The sequence below is a fragment of the Magnolia sinica genome, chromosome 8, assembly GCF_029962835.1.
Source record: "Magnolia sinica isolate HGM2019 chromosome 8, MsV1, whole genome shotgun sequence".
NCBI lineage: Eukaryota > Viridiplantae > Streptophyta > Magnoliopsida > Magnoliales > Magnoliaceae > Magnolia > Magnolia sinica.
The window spans coordinates 28,072,447-28,093,444 of NC_080580.1; the positions used below are offsets into that span (position 1 = coordinate 28,072,447).

The 20,998-nt window shown below is 41.3% G+C and overlaps 1 protein-coding gene across 4 annotated transcripts in view; it reads left to right on the forward strand.

Annotated features, from left to right (window-relative positions):
* Positions 1–20,998, forward strand: part of LOC131253146 (DNA-directed RNA polymerase III subunit 1) — a 250,463-nt gene that overhangs the window by 96,578 nt on the left and 132,887 nt on the right. For all 4 annotated transcript variants that reach the window (XM_058253999.1, XM_058253996.1, XM_058253998.1 and 1 more), the window contains one exon: positions 7,494–7,587. In XM_058253999.1, coding sequence (XP_058109982.1) covers positions 7,494–7,587 — 94 coding nt within the window. The remainder of the gene's footprint in view (positions 1–7,493; positions 7,588–20,998) is intronic.

Genomic DNA, 20,998 nt, shown 5'->3' on the forward strand with positions numbered 1-20,998 from the left:
ATCCTCAACTAGTCCATATATTAGAACAGTTCGTTGCTTGAAATATCACCGGGGTCTAGTACACTCCAACACTGGCTGCTGCCCCATCGCGCACATGACCAAGTGAGTGGAAGATACCTCACTATCTGTCTTGCTAGTGGTGTGCCAATGCCCACCCGGCTCGTCGATAGCAGACCCATTTACGAGCTAGTCAAACTCAACATAGCTTACAGCCCCTTACCCTTAGGCAGGTAAGGTCACATCCCTTTTCAACTGACCATGACAAAGTGAGAGACGTAGCTTACTAGTATTTGGCACTCGGTCGCTCATGTTATCCACTCGGTCTCGATGTTGAAGCATCCTACTGGTACCATAAGGGTTTATGGACTTTCACCCAATGACATCCCTAGCGCCCTAATGCTATAACAAATATTTCCGGTATCTAATCCGACCATCCATGACATGCCTATGGAGGCCATAACCCTAACGTCGCTAGGGCGTAAAGTGATCGTGACGTACAGGATGTGAAATGCATGAGTCATGCATCAAACCTGCACGTACTGCATGATCACATGGGGCAACCCTATCTCATATGTGGTCACCCAAGTATCTCAAGCCAAAAGCGTATGATATGATCAACCTTCATCCACAACAAGCATACAAAAGATGCATATGTGCATATAAATGAGCATGATATCCATTCTACTAGACATGTTATCAATGTGTCCTATTAGGCTAAATACATCGGCATTTTATCAGACATATCATGAGATAATCGGCTTTAATTGGCACATCATAGAAAGTAGGAGCTGAACGGCAGGATCCATTATAAATATAGAAGTCTATGTGGTGTGGCCCACATTAGACTAATATCGGCTCCTCATGTAGCCTGCAAAGCATGAATACATATAACAAGGCGGGGTCCACTAGGAGTGATCGGATGGGCACCCACCTGTACAACACGTGTACCACTATGATACCAATCTATTTGGGCACATGGCTCGATGATGTCCCAAAACAATTAGATTATCAATGACATCACTTAATTACTTTAATAGGATGATCTGCACCATTTGATCATTTCTGATGTAAACCGATGGTTACAGATCATGGGTTAGTCACTAGGTTATGATCCTATGCTCATGAACCATTTGAGTCTTGGGATTTCATCATTCAAGCAAGGTATATGCTTTAATGGGTGTAGTATGACCATAGTGTCAACGTTATATATACTAATTAAGGATTTTATAATTGATTTAGTAATCAATTTCAAATCCTACAATTACACCTCACTTTACAACTCAGGATTATAGGGTTTTTGAATCCAATGTGCCAAACATAGCCAAGGGATTGCAGAAATCCAGGAATCCCAAGTCCATGAGAGCCCCAAGTCCAATGGATCCCGAATCGATGGATCCATTGGATTCCCAAGTCCAAGGGATCCCAAAACCAAGGATTCCCAAGTCCCACGGTGTCCCAAATCCAAGGGATCCCGAATCTAGGGATTCCCAAGTCCAAAGGATCCCAGATCAAATAAATTCCAAGTCTAATGGGGTTTCCACCCCCTACAGTTCCCTATGGTGCGGCCCACCCGAGATCTTGATTAGCCTGAGTTTTGGGCTCAAGGCCTAACATGATCTGGCAAGGGGGATGCACGGAGCGGATATGATACATACATCATGTAGTGTCCCATATGTGGCCCCACTTCCACCCCCCACAGTTCCCTATGGTGCGGCCCACCCGAGATCTTGATCAGCCCGAGTTTTGGGCTTAAGGCCTAACACTTTGTCGACCACGTAGGCCAGTTCGAGCGAGGTCTAGTGGGACTTAGTTGGACTGATTTGGACAAACAGGGATCCTACAGTGGGTGTCGGAAGATTTCAATAGCAAAGGATTGTTTCCCTCCCTGTGGCCCACTTACAAATCGAATCTGCCTCATTTTTAGGATCATCGCCTAAAATAACCTGAATAAACAGGTGAACAATGTGGATTAAACCAATACATCATAGTGGGGTCCACGAATGGAACCCTTCTCCTTGGCCAAAGGTTCATGTCGCCATGCAGCAGCGCCCATGCATGTGAACTGGTTTTATTTATTTATTTATTGTTTTCTGACTACTGGGGTCCACTCTTGGACGATCCTTTCCATCCATCTCATCGGCCAACTCTCTGTGGTTCCAAAGAGTCTAGACTCGGGGAGGTTCCACGACATACATACATCACAGTGGGCCTTAGAAAGTTTTAGCAGTGGGAATTTATTTCCCTCAGTGCGGCCCACTCGAGACTCGGATCGGTTTCATTTTTCGAACCATGCCCTAAAATGATCTGGAGGAGATGATGGATGGCGTGGATTAAAAATATACATCAAGGTGAGGTCCACGGTTGGGACGCCCCCACCCTGCGTCCGCATGGCTGACGTGAGGGGGTGGCGAGGTGCTCCCAGCCCCATCGTCGCCTCTGGTGTGGTCCACTTGGTGGTTGGGATTAGCTTGATGTTTGGGCTCTACGGTCAAAATGAGCCAGGAAAATAGATGGATGGTGTGGATTTAACAATCACATCAACCCACGCCAAACCTCTCATGCAAGGGGAGTTGGTGACGCTGGAACTTTTTAGCCCCTTGCACCTCATGGTGTGTCTCATTTGAAACTTGGAGTGATTTCATATTTTGGCTCAACATCTAAAATTATATGAGGAAGCGGATGGATGACGTGGATTAAACATATACATCATAGTGGGACCCACAAGTGGAGGTCCAACCCTTCCCTTATGTTCCTAGTGTCTAGACACTAGACAGTTCCAGCGTCTCTGACGCTGTGAACGTCCAACGTCTAGACCCCTTTTCTCTTTCATTTTTTTTATATAGTATGTATGTGGGGTCCACGTGAGACATTTACATCATCCATCAGACTGGCCAAATCATGGTGGGCTAAGGAGCTTCAATTTTGGTGTATTTTCACTATTCAAGTGTGGTTGCATAAATCAATAGGTTTAAATAGAAAATAAACATTAGGGTGGACCACACAAGGTGGTCCACGTTGTGATAGCATGCGGGACACACTCTCCAACAATGTGACCCACTTGTGGGTCCCACAACACCATGAAGTAAGAAAAGAAAGGGAAAGGAAGGAAAAGAGATCCGGCCACCGGGGTAGGCCCCCGCCACTATGGGGTCTACCCTATACTCCATATATGATCAGGGTGGGTCCCGCCCTTGTGGGTCCACCAAAATAGAAAAATCACAAAGAAATGGAGGGTTTTGACCCTCCCAAGCACTCACTTCGAAGGATGGACGATTGGATTGGCTTGAATCGATGATCGTACAGTCCACCAAGCTCCTCTCCACCCCTAACCTTCTCTAATCACTCTTTTCTCTTCTCTTTTGATCCCTCCTGATTCTCTCTTAAGCTCTATCTTTTCTCTCAATCTCTCCCTAATTCTTTCAAATATTTTTTTCTCTCTACTCTTGCTAGAAATTGGTAGAAATGAGAGGGAGTTAGGGAGTTTTTGTGGTAGAGATTTTTGGGTAGATAGAGAATTATGAAAAGAGGGGTAAAATGGGGAGAAAAAGAAGGGAAGAATGATGGCTAGCTTGGGTAAGGGTATGGGTTGCATGAGAAAGGCATGGGCTTGTTTGACTATTGGGGAGAGAGTGACATGAGTGATAGATGGGTTGATTGATGGATTGATTGATTTGACAACAATGAGATTTGTGCAAGTGGGGCCTGGTGCATTGCGCGACCCACCTTGGATTGTGCCAAAATTGTAACTTCTAATCTAGGGGTTGAAATGGGGCGTGCCGTGCGACGTTGGAATTGTAGTGCCTCCGCGGTCGCTAGAGTACAAGTCTCGGTGTATTGCGGTACTAAAATAGGGTCGCGATCAAAACTCGTCGATCTGGTCCGCCGGGAATGTGACGATACTGAAAATGAAGCGTACGGTTGGCCTCACAAGGTTATGGGCTTTACAAAATTTCTTCTTAGTTGTATTTACTCAATCTATTGTTCCTTTTTGCTCTTCGTATTGGTTCGCACCATCTTCAATGTTCAAAATATCGGCCTATGCACAATTGGTATTGATACCGATTTTTTTATGAAAGTTGGTTGTCACAATTAGTCTTTGAGTTAAAACTTGTTTACATGTTATGTGTTTCACTTCATACACACATATACATAGTTTTCTGCATTAACTGATTTATGAACTACTAAAAGCCTTTTAAAACTAAAGTTATTAGACTCACTAAAAAAGACAACTCAGCATTCAGCATTGGACAGAGAAAATTGTGGTTTTGCTGCCCCGCCACAAAGGCGACAGGTGTTGAAATGTTGAAATCATCATAAAATAAATATCAAAATAGGCATTTTTGTTATCTGTCTTTATACATATATATATATATATATATATATATATAAATATTTATTTATTTTAAATCTAGATTTTTTCATTTTAAAAAATTTACAATGATAAGTATTATACATGCATTAGTACGTTTGATATGCACAAATTCGTATTGGTTTTGTGGCTGGAGAATATGATCACTGGTGCCATATTCTTACCTTGAATGTCTCCTCCTTGGTATACATACTAGTTAGAGAGATACAATATGATGTGGGAGTTCCACCTGGTATAGTTATCAACAATGTTTTATATATTGACAATATCGGCTGATATATCCCATCATATATCTTGTATCCCACCTGTGCAATACGAAACACATAGGTTGTGCCGATACATCACATATGTTTGATTAGGTGAGCGTTTTCAATTTCCGTTCTCTCTTTTTGTTTTTGTTTGAGATTATGTTAAATAGTTACGAATCCATTGGTTCTTCATGTTTTACATAAAAAAAATCATGGAGTTGGAGCTTTGATTTCGTACCCATTGGTTCTTTCATGTTCTCCATTTTATTTTTGAAAATTTCCTTCAACCAGTTGTCAATTGAGACTAATTTTGAAGTATTTAGGAGTATTTGATCAAATGATCATCACATACACTCTAATTTCAAAATTTGAGTGTAGGTGGTCTGATTTAGGAAAAATTTCAAATTTCCCCATTTTCTCCCAAATTGCTTGCAATGTTGCACTCCAAACTTGAAATCAAGCATGAATGAGGGTTGATCTACTGATTTGTTAAGTCCTTGCCAATTTTCATAAAATAAAAATAAGTTTTTTAATAAAAAATTATTAAGATATTAATATTTTTTTTTTTCAAAATTTCCCTTCAACCAGTTGTCAATTAAGTATAATTTCGTAGTATTTAGGAGTGTTTGATGAAATGATCATCACATATGCTCTAACTGTTATGCATGCAATTTGAATATAGTTGCATTAGTTCAGTCAGACAATGCATAACTTAGGACCCTATACAAAGGAAACCTATTATGTGCACTTCTTGTTTGAGATGTTATGATTTAAAAGTGTCTATTAAGGTCTTTTTAACAATCTTGAAGTTTCATTGAAAAATTTAACCATTTCCCAATGTTTCTCCATGTTTCCAAAAAGTGCGATCAATTGCCCGATACAAACGATATATCCCGTGTGCTAAGCAATACATATCTATATCCTAAGGATACGATACGTTATGTGATAGCGATATGTCGAACACTGGTTATCAATGATGTTTCTCAACATGTTTGTTACCCTATCATCATATACTTCATTTCGTTCCAAGTGCCCATTGGCTGACCTGCCCCTTTGCAAGTGCACTATTACCAATCGCCTCTCTAGAACACGATCTTGTTAATGAGCATTTTTAGGCTCCTTACTCTTATAATGTGTTGCTTAAGCAACACGAAACTCCTCATGACAACGTGAGTGCTCTTTGCTCGTGTTTATACATCAACATTCACTATGTATTAGGGATGTATTCTAAATCCAACAGCTAGCTTTTCAACCATTTACGATGGGGCATTCCTTGTTCCTGTGTTTTATTGAACTGTTGTTGGCAAACTCAGCTTCTGGATGAGTATTTTCAATCATTTCCACCTTGTTCTCAACAAGTTTTTGAACCATGATTTACGACTTATGTAAATAGTGCCAAGTCACCGGATGAGTATTTTCATCCAGTGTTAGATCACAGAATTATGAGTTCGGAAGCAAACACATTATTGGCCATGTTATGAGCAATGTTTTTATTATTGATAATATCCTCCAATACCGTTGGTATTGTAGGTGCCCGACATGAAACAATCAAGGAATTAAAAAATTCCCTGGTATTGTTGATAATATGCATTGTGTCAACAATACCTCATGATATTTTGAAGTATAACAAAATATCTCCAAGATTCCTTTATAAAGTTCCCTGATGTCATCAATACATGCGATATGGAGTGGTAATGTCGAGGGAATGTGTGGGAGCTGTAAAATTGAAAAAATAAAGTAAAAAAGAAGCAATTTTTGTGGGGATTTTTTGGGGTAATCTCTTGGTGGAATAACTCGTTGATTGTAATCAATCTATTTAATAGACTATTAGATAGCACTTGATGTGATCAACCTGTTATCTTTACAGTAGTCTATTACATTGCACTCCCATGGGATTTTTTGCTCTCATTGCTGGTGCCCAGCCTGGATAAAGGTGGAGAGTTGCGTCAGGTTGGCTGTTAGCGTCAAATTTATGCCATAACTTTCATCATGAATCCAAACATAGAATCCCTCTAAAGCTTATTGCAATCAATGAAATAGTGTATTTTGGTCCATATGCATGGCCTTATAGGCTATATGTAGGCCCTTCTTTGCAAGCTTTCCCAAATTGAAATAAATATCTATTTCACTGTATTGGTTATAATATTTTTTTTGCTAAATAAGACATGAGGAGGGAACTTAGGAGTAGCAGTAGCAAGTAATTAGATGAGGGAATGTGGACTTAGATGGTTTGGCCATGTGCAATAGAGACCAAGAATTGCGCCGGTTGAAATGAATGAGTTAGTTCAACATGATTTGTGTAGCAGGCCCCATTTAGTTGGGATAAGGCTTAGATGATGATGATGATGATGATGAATCTCTTGGTGGAATTAGTGGGTGCAGATTTTTTCCTTTTTCTTCTTTGGTTTTTGGATGTATTGTTTGTGTTTTGGTTCTTGTGTTGTATGATTTATGGATTATATGAATTCTTTTGGGATATAATTGTATCATTTCTGTCAGTAAGTGTGTAGTTTTTGGATGTATTGTTTGCATTTTGGTTCTTGTATTGTATGGCATTGTTCAAGGTTCGCCCTATCTGATGAATGGCCTGATCTGTCCATCTGTCTGAAATGATGTCTGCCTGTCTGTTCTTTGGAAACATCTCGAGGCCATTCCTCGAAATAGTATTCTTACTGTAATTACTTTTTAACAAGCAATTAATTAGGATCTCTAACCAAACACATCTACCTTAACCTAAAAATGTTTTTGGGAATTAGAATCGCAAGGGGAAAAAAAAACAAAATGCAGAGAAGGCCCTAAGGATTGAATGTCCGAGCTCCTCGACATGTATTTTGCCCCTTTCTTTAAGAATTAAAAATTGTTTTTCTTTTCTACAGGAAATGGAAATAAGGATGGACTTTTCTCTGTCCTTCTCAGGGATTATGGTGCACATGCTGCTGCATCATGTATGAACCGTCTAGCAAAATTGAGGTAATTTCCTCTGGGACATTTTGATGTTATTAATTGCTCTATGTACTATCTGTAGTAGAAAGTTTGTTATATTCTATTTTAAAATTCTATTTCAAATTCTGATATTAATTGCCTATGATCCAATACATTATGTGTGTGCAATAGTGTTTGAAACAAACGGTTGGCTTTAAATAAATGTATTTCAATGGTCAGTTTGTTTTCTATTGTGTGGAGCACAGGAGCAGAAAGAGCTGATTTTTTAACCAAAAGATATAATCAGTTTGGCCAGCCTGCTGGAAATCTTGCATTTTGGACAAATGTGCCATATTTTCTTGTGTGCTTGCTATGGGTGGGGCCCTATGCATGTATGTGCTTTTAGCGAGTTTTAGGATATACCGTCATTTATTAGAGAACCTGATCGTTGAGCTAGCCTTTGATATCTATACAAGCTGTTTATTTTTATTTTTTTCCCTTGTCAATAATGAAATATTCATTGGAAAAGCAGTCAGTTGGGCCAAAGTCTATGATCATTTTTTTTACAACACAGGGTGTCCCCGCCCCATTTTTGAGTTGAGACTATTCCTTGTTGATGCACACAATCACCCACAACCACGTGCATCAGGCAATGCCGGGGAGGCGAGTTGAACCCACGCTTGTAGGGAGCAAACCCATGGCGACCAAGCACCAGTGGGTAAAAATCTATAATCATTATTTAAGCCAATGGAACAATCTTTCTAACTAGGTGTAACTTCCGCTTCGAACTGTGCCTCCTGCTCTCACTTCTTAGCTATTTATACTTGTGAACATTTTGAAACTGATGCTTCCATGCTCTTGTACTCGAATTTGTTGGAGCTTCGCCTCACGCTTCGTGCAACTATAGGCTAGACTCTGGGAGTTGGCTTAACCAAAGAATTAGCATGACAATGGGCCTCACTTGGGATTTATTCGAAGTGACGTGATTACATTTTAGTTGCATTAGAATCAGTGTTCGACTTCTAATAATCGGGAATGTGGGGAAACATTAGGGAAACATGGAGATATTCGTGGAATTTTTCAGTGAAATCTGGAGATGTTGAAATACACATTTGAATATTTAGGAATTAAATAATTGTAAGAAAAATGCATACGTAATAAGTTTTCGTTTAATGGGGCCCTAAAGGCATGTGTTATCGTAAGAAATCATTCCAGCCATCCAACCACCCATCCAACCATCCAACCTTCCATCCAAACATATATTGATATTTCGGCATATTGACAACACACGATATTCCACCGAGAATTCGTCTATAATGGAAAAGAAATGAAAGACTGTCGTCTTAATATCGTTCATTTTGTGATAATTATATTATTGCGATATTATTGATATTATCATCGATAATTTGTAGATTGCATACAACCATGCGCTCGTAAAAAATTTAAAATGGATTTTTTTAATAAATGTATTTTTAGCAATATCGATACATTGGCGATGTTATCGAAATATTGCTGATACACTGGTGATACCGACACATGGAATTTACGAAGTAAAAAATATTAGTGATATCGATACATTGGCAAGACTTAGCAATACATCGCTGATACCTGGAACCTTTGATATTACCCGTGTTCTCAGTATCGCTACCGATGTTATCGTATCATGGAGCTAGAGATGCAGATAATATCAGGGATATTTCGTTAATATCGGGGGACACTCCACGCAATTATTACAGTGAGGGCCTGTTTGGTTTTTCAATTTGATGCAGGACAATTAACCACTTGCTCTAAAAGCTCGAACTGTTAGAGTATGACGAATTAATCCCTTTATCTCATAGCCTAGGCCCCACATCGCATGGTTTAGAACCTCGGCCGAACCCCCCTCGTGGGCCACAAATCATGTGTACCGCCTCAACACGGGTCGCCCACTCCGAGTGTGTCCCTGCATCCCACAGGCTACCCTACTCGAGCCCGGTGTGAAGTGCGCATTAATCCACCCCGGTGACGAGTCTCGAACACGAGACCTGCCCATGGGCCCCGCCCACCCCGAGTGTGCCCTTGCATCCCACAGGTGACCCCGCTCGAGCCCGGTGTGAAAAAGCCCCTACATTAATCACCCCTGGTGAGGAGTCTCGAACACAAGACCTCCCGCTCTGATACCAATTTGATGCAGGACAATTAACCAGTTGCTCTAAAAGCTCGAACTATTAGAGTATGGCGAATTAATTTTTTTATCTCATAGCCCAGGCCCCACATCGCATGGGTTAGGACCTCGGCCGAACTCCCCTCGTGGGCCCCAAATCACATGGGCTGCCCACCTCGAGTGTGTCCCCGCATCCCACGGGCTACCCCACTTGAGCACGGTGTGAAATGCGCATTAATCACCCCCGATGAGGAGTCTCGAACACGAGACCTCCCCCGTGGGCCCTGCCCACCCCGAGTGTACCCCTGCATCCCATAGGCAACCCCACTCAAGCCCGGTGTGAAAATGCCCCTGCATTACAATTACAATGGTAATTGGCTGGAAATGGTTAATGATTACTTACCCTTGTAATTATGTGGTGACATCAATTGCATTTGACTTTAATGATTACATTATACCATTGTTTGTTTTACAGGGGTATTGTTGTGCATATGCCTTGCATTCTGCAGGTCACGGTCGATTGTGAGGATTCACGGTCGACTGTAACTCATTGTGATGTTCATGGTCGACCGTGGAATCCTAAGGTCGACCGTGACTCTCTGTGATGATTCACGGTAGACCGTTAGATTTCACGATTTTGCGCAAAATAGTGTATTTAAGCCTGGTTTTGTCATTAGGGCTTAAGGTTAATAGAAAACAATACAAGTTTTTTTTCAAGGGGCTAGGGTTGGCCAAAGGAGAGGGTTTTCTACACTTATAAAGGAACTTGGGAAGTATTTCTTAGGGGATCTAGGAGTTTCCTAGAGGTGTGCATCGCAAGGGGAGATCGGGTACATCTATAATCGAAGAAGGTGAGTCTGTACAACTCTAAATTTTGATTATAGTGGATCTCTATCGCTTTGTGCCGTGATTTTTTCCCGCAAGGGTTTGTCTACAAAATATCATTGTGTTTGTGATTGTTTGCTCTTGGTTTTGTTATTCTGCATCATTATATTGTTCTATCTTCATCTATCGTGCTTCCTCAAAGAGCACGGATTGGCAGTGGTGTTAGATACGAATTTCTAACACCTAGGTTTTGATCCGGGTTTGTTGTTGGCTTGGGTTTACATCATTGTGGTGTGATATAGAGCGGGTTCACTCACAACAAAGTGGTATTAGAGCGATAGGTTGGATGTTTGGGTCTGAGCGAAGATGTCAGGATCAAAATTCGATATACAGAAATTTTATGGGAATAGCAATTTTAGTTTATGGTAGTGGAAGGTTATCAACATTTTAGTTTTACAAGGGTTGAGGAAGGTGTTGTTGGAATCTAAACCGGAGAAGATGTTGGATGATGATTGGAGCGATCTCGAGGAGAAAGGTATGAGCACTATTGGTTTATGTCTGTCGGATGAGGTTATGTACAACGTCCTGAATGAGGAATCTCCCCTGACGATGTGGAAGAAATTAGAAGACCTGTATAGGTCGAAATCCCTCACAAATAAGTTGTTTATGAAGAAACAACTTTTTGGGCTGAAATTGACGGAAGGATCGGATATCCTGGAGCACATGAATTTGTTTACAAAGCTATGTAACGAGTTGGTAAGGCTCGGAGAGACGTTCATGGATGAAGACAAAGCTGTTCTAATTCTAGCATCGCTTCCCTCGTCATACGACCATCTCGTCACTACTCTATTGTATGGGAAGAATATAATGAAGCTTGAATAAATCACCGTGGTGCTCGTTTCCAACGAGGTGAGGTAGAAGTCAATTGATGAGGACTCTCAGGTAGAAGGGCTAGTCACGAAAGGGAGTCAGGGACGTGGGCAATCAGTGGAGCGATCTCGGTCAGACAAGAAGAAAAAGTCCATATCGAAGCCGAAGGCAAAGGACAAATGCTTCTATTGCGGCATTAAGGGGCACTTTAAGATAGAGTACCAGAAACAGAAGGATGACATGGAAAACAAAAGTAAAGGAAAAGGGAACACAACTGAATCAACTAGTTTAGCATAAGATAACTCAGAAGGAGACATCTCGGTCTCTTCTAGTATGAGTTGTCTCTCAGACACTTGGATTCTAAACTTAGGATGCTTGTTTCACATGTGCCCGGATAGGACTTGGTTTGATTCTTACAAGTCCTATGATGGTGGAAGTGTTCTGACGGGAAATGATGCAACATGCAAGGCCATTGGAATAGGGACTATAAAGGATGTTTGACAGAGTCATTTGGACTCTTGGTGATGTTAGGCATGTCCTAGATCTGAAGAAAATTTTAATATCCTTGGGAGTTTCAGATACAAACGGTTGCACATTTACCACATCTGGCGGTGTATTAAAGGTCACCAGAGGTGCAATGATGTTGATGAAGGGACATAAGGTTGGAAATCTGTACAAGTTGGTCAGGAGCACAATTTTGGGTGAGACCGCTGCCACCTCACAGGCAGAATCCGACATATATGATACAAATCTGTTATATATGCGGTTAGGGCATATGAGCGAGAGGGGCATGATGGAACTACACAAACGAAAATTGTTGAAGGGAGTTGAGGCATGCAAGATGGATTTCTGTGAGCATTGCATCCTAGGCAAGCAGTGCATGGTAAGGTTCAAGATTGCTATACACACTGGCAGTGGGGTGCTCGACTATATTCATTCCGATGTCTGGAGCACTTCAAGAGAGAGTGCCAGAAACGGAAGGATGACTTGGAAAACAAAAACAAAGGAAAATGGAACACAACTGTATCAACTAGTGTAGCAGAAGATAACTCAGATGGAGACCTTCTCTCGGTCTCTTCAAGTGCGAGTCGTCTCTCAGACACTTGGATTCTGAACTCAAGATGTTCGTATCACATATGCCTGGATAGGACTTGGTTTGATTCTTATAAGTCCTCTGATGGCGGAAGTGTTCTGATGGAAATGATGCACCATGCAAGGCTAGAGCTATAAACGAGCAGAGTTAGCTTGGTAGCTCACTCGACTCGACTCGAAGAAGCTCGACTTGACTCGGATTGAAGCTGAGTTCGAACCGAGTCGAGCTAATTTTTGGAGCTCAAAACAAGGTCGAGCTGAGTTCGATCTTGCCCCAGCTCGACTTGACTCGACTCGAATACTGCTCGAACTCGGCTCGACTCGGTACAGGGTATATATACCCTTAAAAAAAAAAAACCCTACACCCCTTTTCAAAAACCATCCCGCTCGCACGACCCCTAGAGCCTAACCCTCTCTTCCTCCCTCTCTGTCAGGCCGGTCGGCGAAGTTTCTCCCTCCCTCTCTCTACTCTCTCCCTCATCCTCCATTACTCGCGCGGGCGCAGTGACGCACGACCTCTCGTCCCCCCTCTCTTCCTTCCTCTGTCAGTTTGGCCGGTGAAGCTCCTCCCTCTCTGTCTCTCTACTCTCTCCCTCATTCTCCCTTACCTACACGGCTGCACTGACGCACGGCCCGTCTTCCTCCCTCTCTGTCAGTCCAGTTGCCCCAAGCCAGTCCGGTAAGCCCCTGCCCTTTTATTGTATGAATTGATTAATTGATTTATCAAGCCCCTGCCCTTGATATTGGGTAGTTTACTAATCCCACACACATGTAGATCATTACATATCCACACCTGACCATGCACACAAATATTAAATGGCCTTTTGTTAAGGTTGGAAATAACACTCAGATTATAGGCCCAAAAATTTAGAGAAATGGCTTGAAATATGTGTTCCAAAGATGTGAAATGGCTTGAAATTTTGGTTGTAGCCATTACTTGATTTTGAAATGTGTGTTCCAAAGATGTTGAATGGCCTGAATTGTGTGTACAAAATAAACTGGCAATTACTTTTGGTTGTAGCCATTAGTTTATTTTGAAATGTGTGTTCCAAAGATGTGAAATGGCTTGAAATTTATATCAAAAGAACTAAAAGTGTATCTCACTTGTGAATATATTAGATCTCATGCAGTGTTATAACGTAAGATGTGCGCCTGTGGATGGATGTGTATAGCTCCACAGGCATGTGGAATTAGAAAATTCTGAATATAAGGGATCTGACTTTCAACTAGCTATATCAATAATTCAATATTGGGCAGGTTATAACATCTTCCTATGGTAGCATGTGCATTGTGTTCTCTCTTAATATCATGTTAGTTGTGGGTGTTTAGAAGAAAATATTTTGCCTTGTTGGCCACAAGTGATGCAATTATATCCAAAATGAGTTCATATCATTCAAATGCCATACAATGCAAGCATAAAACACAAATGCTAGAACGAGTAAGAAGTAGAAATTGGATCCGTCCAAAATGAGTTCATATCATTCAAATGCTATACAAGCAAGCATAAAGCACAACTGATTTTACATAGGAAGATGTAGAATATGGATATCATTGAGACACAGAAAACCAATTCCTACATTTAATCAACAAATCCGAGTTATGCCAAAGTTAAATCAATAGATCTTAGCTAGGTAGAGTTGATTAGATATGTGGAAACAATAGGGTCCATTATATTCTCATTCAATTCCAATCTCTCAACAGCCCGTTTGGTAGAAGAGGTAACACCTCTAGCCGTGCTCTCTAAGCAGTAGCTCCTTTGGAGCCCGCTTTCACGTCGGCCCATGGGTCTTAGTGTGGAACTACTAGATCTGCCCGTTAGGTCTAAAAGAGAGACGCAATGTTTTTGGTTTTTGTTAGCTAGTCTTAATTTATGTTTATACCTATTGACTATTGTATATTTTTTATTTATATAAATGTTTTTAATAGTTATTCTTTCAGCCTGCCCTTTTGTTTGCATAGATATTAATTATTTTTATTGTTCTAGTTGTAGTATAGGATAATCAGTTGCCATTTAAGGATTTCTATGTTGCCAGACATAGATTCAGTGTATTCTTGGATGCATAGAAATTCTCAAATTGTCCTTTTTTTGGACAGTTCAGGGTTAGATAGATTGTAATGTTTTCATTTTTTCCAATTTAATTGCATATGCCTATTCTGGTTTCGTCTCTCCTTTTTCTCTCTAGATATATTTCCTGTATTTATTTCCGTCGTCGAATGTCCACACTTTGTGTTGATGATTGACATAAGAATCAAATACAGGATTAATATATTCTGGAGAGACAAGGGGAGATGCTGCCGGAATTTCAGCGTAGCATTTAAATTGGAAAATGAAGGCATTACAATCTATCCAACCTTGAATGGGTGGCTGATTTAGACAATTAAGTAAGTATGCCCATCTAGTGGTCTAAGTATAGCCGTATAATATATCAAGAACTTTATTTTATAGATGACTAGTCAAGACGAAAGCCCAAATACCCCCAGAATGGGTGCATCAGCTACATCTCCTCTAATCGTAGAGGGAGACACGTCAACTGCAGACAAAGGAAAGAAGAAGAGATCAGCAGTGTGGGACGACTTCGAAGAAGTCACAGTTAACGGTGTGACGAAGATAAAGTGTAATCATTGCAAATGGTTATACAACAAGATTCCAGGAGGATCTACAACACATCTAAACAGACATTTGAAGACATGTCCTAAGAGACCAAGACTCCCTCCTCCCGGCCAACAGTTGTTGTCATTTATGAAGTTAGAAGGGGATGACTCATAAGGCGTCATGTCCACTCATAAGTTTGATAAAGAGAAGCTAAAAGAGTGGTATGCTAGATTAATGATTCTTGAAGAAAAACCATTCAGAATGATAGAAAGTAAAGGGTTTTGGTCTTTTGGTCAATTCCTTAACCCTCGAGCCGAGAATGTCTCCTGCATCACAGTGTAGAGAGTGCGTGAAGATGTACGCAAAGGAGAAGATGAAATTGAAAGAAGTTTTGGCTTGAGTGTCTAGAATAGGTTTGGCGTCCGATTTATGGACGGCGTCCAATCAAAGAAAATGATACATTTCATTAACCGCTCATTATGTAGACAAGGGTTGGAAACTCTGCAAGAGAATTTTGAACTTCCGCAACCTTCCTCCTCCACATACTGGTTTACTTATTTCAGATTTCATCTACAGTTGTCTACAAGACTGGGGCATTGAGAAGAAAATTTCAACAATAACTTTAGACAATGCTTCAGCAAATGACAGTGTCATTTCATGCTTATGTAACCAGTTCAGGGCTACAGGAAATTTATTTCTTGATGGAAAAATATTCCAGGTCAGATGTTGTGCCCATATTCTAAATTTGATTGTACAAGAAGGGCTGAAAGAAATTGACTTCACTGTAGAGAACATAAGAGAAAGTATGAAATATATAAGGGGGTCGCCATCGAGACTGAGTGTATGGAATAACATCATCCAACGTTTGAATGTACCATCTAAAAAAACGTTGAAGTTGGATGTGTGTACACGTTCGAACTCGACCTATGAAATGTTAGATACGACAATGGAATTACAGCTTGCATTTTCTGAATATGCGGCGCATGACAGAACGTATTCTTGGTTGCCAAGCACAGATGATTGGGCCAAAGCAAAACAAGTTCACACCTTTCTCAAAGTTTTCTACGATTGGACGAAGATTTTTTCCGGTAATCGGTATCCAACCGCGAATCTGTTTCTTCCGTCTCTTTGGAAGTTTAAGGATACTCTACAGAAAAATGCCAGTGCAGGTCCAGATTTCATACTCCAGATGACAGTTAATATGAATACGAAGTTCGATAAATACTGGGACGAATGTCATCTGTTGATGTCCTTAGGAGTTGTTCTTGATCCTCGTTGTAATATGGGGATGGTTAAGTTTATTTTCATGAAGATTTATCCTACTGAAAGAGCGGCAACAAAGACGTTCAAGGTTCGTCAAGCCCTTGAAGATTTGTACAATTCGTATGCTACTACTTTACCTACAGCAGGTGTTAAAGAAAGTAATACAGATGTTTTTATACCTGATAATGAGGATGTGCTAAATGAATACATATTATACTTGGCACAAGAACGAATTGGAGTTGAGACTAAGGAATCAGAGCTAGAAATGTACCTCAATGAGCCAATCTAATGTAGGGGCATTTTCACACCTGGCTCGAGTGGGGGTGCTTGTGGGATGCAGGGGCACACTCGGGGTGGGTGTGACCCCACGGAGGAGGTCTCGTGTTCGAGACTCCTCACCAGGGATGATTAATGCGCATTTCATACCAGGCTCGAGTGGGGCAACCCATGGGATGTGGGGCCTGGGCTATGAGATAAATGGATTAATTTGCCATACTTTACAATTCGAGCTTTTAGAGCAAGTGGTTAATTGTCCTGCATCACAATCATAGTGCGATCCGACTTTGATGTGTTGGAATGGTGGAAGATGAGAGTTAGCGAATCAAAATACCTTATATTATCTGTGATGGCACGAGGCATATTATCAATACCAATTTCAACAGTGGTCTCAGAATCCGCATTCAACACAGGGAGCAGGGTTGTGAGCAAGTATCGAAGCTCACTTTCACCGAATACAGTTGAAGCGTTGATTTGTATGGAAGATTGGTTGCGCCCAATATGGGGAGGAGATGATATGAATGATGATGAAGAAGAAGAGATTGAGATTTATGATGAGTCTCTACCTGCAGATCTGTAATTATTTTTGGTTTTTCAATTCTTTTTGGTTGAAACTTGAATGATCTGTAATATTATTTAACTTGAAACATGAAAGTGGTGGAATGTGGTTTGTAAGACTTTGATATTTATTTACTCACTACTGTTCATTTGCTTTTATTTTTTATACGTTTATATTATTTTTATTTTGTTCTTATATCAAGTTCAAATTATTTATCAATATTTTGATTTTTATTATTATTAAAAATTGAGTATAGATATGTCGTCATCTGACCCATCGACAAACATTTGGGACTACGCTTCCCTAGTTGAATTGCCACTAAGGTTTGGAAGAACAAAGATTGTGTGTGGTTTGTGTGGCGTAAAGTTTGTGAACAAGACTAGTCGGTTTCGGTTACACTTGTCATGTTGAGGTGGTGATGCAAAACCATTCCCCAATGCCCCTAAGGATGTCCAAATTCTTTTTCAGGCCCTTTTATTTTATATATTTTATTGCTTTGTTTAACTTCGAATTCCAATTTGATAATCGAATTCAAATTCAAATGAATCTCAATTTATAACTCGAACTCGGCTAAAAGCTCGAACTTAGAACTCGATACTCGGCTCGAAACAGGCTCAAAGACTCAAAGTCGAAGTCGGCTCAAACTCGGCTAAGCCGAGCATGAGCTACTGTTCCGAGCTCGAAGGCCGAACCGAGTCGAGTACGAGCTGGGACTCAAGCAGTCCGAGTCGAGCATGAGCTGGGCAAAGCTTGGCTCGGCTCGACTCGTGTACACCTCTATGCAAGGCCAGCGGAATAGGGACCATAAAGGATGTTTGACAGAGTCATTTGGACTCTTGGTGATGTTAGGCATGTCCCAGATCCGAAGAAAAATGTAATATCCTTGAGAGTTTTAGATACGAACGGTTGCACATTCATCGCATTTGGCGGTGTATTGAAGGTCACTAGAGGTACAATGGTGTTGATGAAGGGACATATGGTTGGAAATCTGTACAAGTTAGTCAGGAGCACAATTATGGGTGAGGCCGCTACCACCTCACAGTTAGAATCCAACATAGATGATACAAATCTGTTGTATATGCGGTTAGGGCATATGAGCGAGAGGGGCATGATGGATCTACATAAACGAAAAGCGTTGAAGGGAGTTAAGGTATGCAAGATGGATTTTTGTGAGCATTGCATCCTAAGCAAGCAGTGCATGGTAAGGTTCAAGATTGCTATACACACTAGTAGTGGGGTGCTCTACTATATTCATTCCGATGTCTATGGCCAGTGACAATATTGTCTAAGGGAGGGGCACGATATTTCGTGACCTTCATAGATGATTACTCGAGGAAGGTTTGGATCTACTTCATGAAGAACAAGACTGAAGTGTTTGCCAGGTTCAAGCAATGGAAGGCAGAAGTAGAGAAGCAAACCAGGAGACATGTCAAGTGTCTTAGGTCAGACAATGGCACAGAGTACAGAGAAGCGGAATTCATGGAATTTTGCAATGAACAAGGCATCAGAGGCCACTTCTCAACCCCAGGGACCCCACAATAGAATGGGGTGGTAGACGGGATGAATACAATTCTGTTGGAGAGTGCGAGAAGTATGTGGTTGCATGCAATGCCTAAAAGCCTCTGGGCTTAAGCGGTGAATATGGCATGCTACATTGTAAATCAGTCACCATCTGCATCACTAGACTCTAAGGTTGCATAGGAAGTTTGGATAGGCAAGGACATCAATTGCTCAGGACTGAAAGTTTTCGGATGTCCAGTATATGTCCACATGTAGAGTGGGCATAAGACAAAATTGGATCCGAAGTCTAGGAAGTGCATCTTTGTCAGGTTTGAGAATGGTATGAAGGGCTACAAACTTTGGAATCCAGTTGCTCAGAAGGTGGTTATTAGCAGTGATGTTGTCTTCGATGTGGCGTCAATGTTGAGAACCAACAAGGAAGTTTTGGCTGAGAAGTCGGAAGAGACCTAGAGATTGTCGGTGCAGGTGGAGCCAGTTGAGTAGGTTATCGAAGGTTAAAATTAGCAGGAGCAAGGCACTGAGCATAATAATTAGCGGGATACATAAGAAAGTTTAGCCTAGAATAGGGAGAAAGGAACCATTAGGGCCCTGATTCGATACGGGTTCGAGGATATGGTCTCTTTTACATTGTTCACAGGGACTGGAGATCCCTCCACCTTTCAGGAAGCAAAATCTGGAAAGGATGGCGACAAGTGGTTGTCGGCCATGACAGAGGAGATGGAATCGCTCCACAGGAATCAGACATGGGAGTTGGTGGAACTTCCTAAAGGTCAGTGGGTTATAGGGTGCAAACGGGTCTATGGGAAGGAAGAAGCATTAATAGATAAGGAGGGTGAAAAATACAAGGCAAGGCTTGTAACGAAGGGGTACTCGCAAAGGGAATGAGTGGATTACAATGAAATTTTCTCTCCGGTTGTGAAACAAACCTTAATCAGGGTGGTATTGGCGATGGTAGTGGAATACAATTTGAAATTGGAGCAACTCGATGTGAAGACGACATTCCTTCATGGGAACTTGGAGGAAGTCATTATTTACATGACGTAACTTGAAGGTTTTGAGGAGCTTGGTAAGGAAGGCCACGTGGTTGAGATTGTGTATAACAAGTGCGAATATAATTGTTGCGTATATTACAGGGTACTTAAGGACGGGTCCTACATTCTAGTAATGCTTTACGTCAATGATATGTTGATTGCTGCAAAGGATAAGATGGAGATACACTTGGTTAAATCTCTGTTAAGCAATGAGTTTGACATGAAGGATCTGGGCGCTGCGAAGAAGATCCTAGGCATGGAGATTAGCAGAGACAGAGAGTCTGGGAAACTATGACTTTCTCAGAAGGGTTATGTGCAGAAGGTGCTAGAGAGGTTCCACATGAAAAGTGTTAAGCCAGCTAACACACTTGTAGCAGGTCACTTTAAGTTGTCAGCTAGGTGATGTCCGAGTACAGAAGAAGAGATTTCAGAAATGTCACAGGTGCCCTATGCTAGTGCAGTGGGGAATCTTATGTATGCAATGGTTTGCACGAGGCTAGACATCTCACAGGCAGTCAGTGTGGTCAACAGGTACATGACAAATCCAGGGAAGAAGCATTGGAATGTTGTCAAGTGGATTCTCAGGTATCTAAGGGGCATGGTCAATACTTGAATCATGTTTGGTGGCCATGGAGCTTCAGGTGGAGTTGTAGGCTATGTGGATTTAGATTATGCAGGTGATCTAGACAACAAGAGGTCTACTACGGGATATGTTTTCACATTAGCAGGCGGATTGGTATGTTGGAGATCTACGCTACAATCTATGATTTCGTTGTTTACAACCGAAGCAGAATACATGGTTGCGATAAAGGCGTCAAATGAGGCATTATGGTTGAAAGGTCTGATAGGTGAACTCGGATTGAAGCAGGAGGTGATTCAGTTGCATTGTGATAGTCTGAGTGCTATCCATCTAATGATGAATCATGTGTATCACATGCGAACCAAGCACATCGATGTGAGGTTCCACAAGATATGAGAGCTCATTGCTTCATGGGAGATTATGTTTCAAAAGATTCATACGGACTAGAATGCCGTGAATATGTTGACAAAGCTGGTGACCACAAAGAAGTTCAAGCACCGCTTGGGCTTGATGAATCTCACTGGCCATTGATGAGATTGGGCATCCTTGCACGGGGGTGTGGATGTAGCTGCGTTCCAGGTGGAGGGATGCAGGGAGCTATCTACGTTCAAGGTGGAGGTCTTTATGGTGACTTGGCATAATGCAAGTCAAGGTGGAGATTGTTGTGCAGATGCTTTGCATTTTGCAGGTCACGGTCGACCGTGAG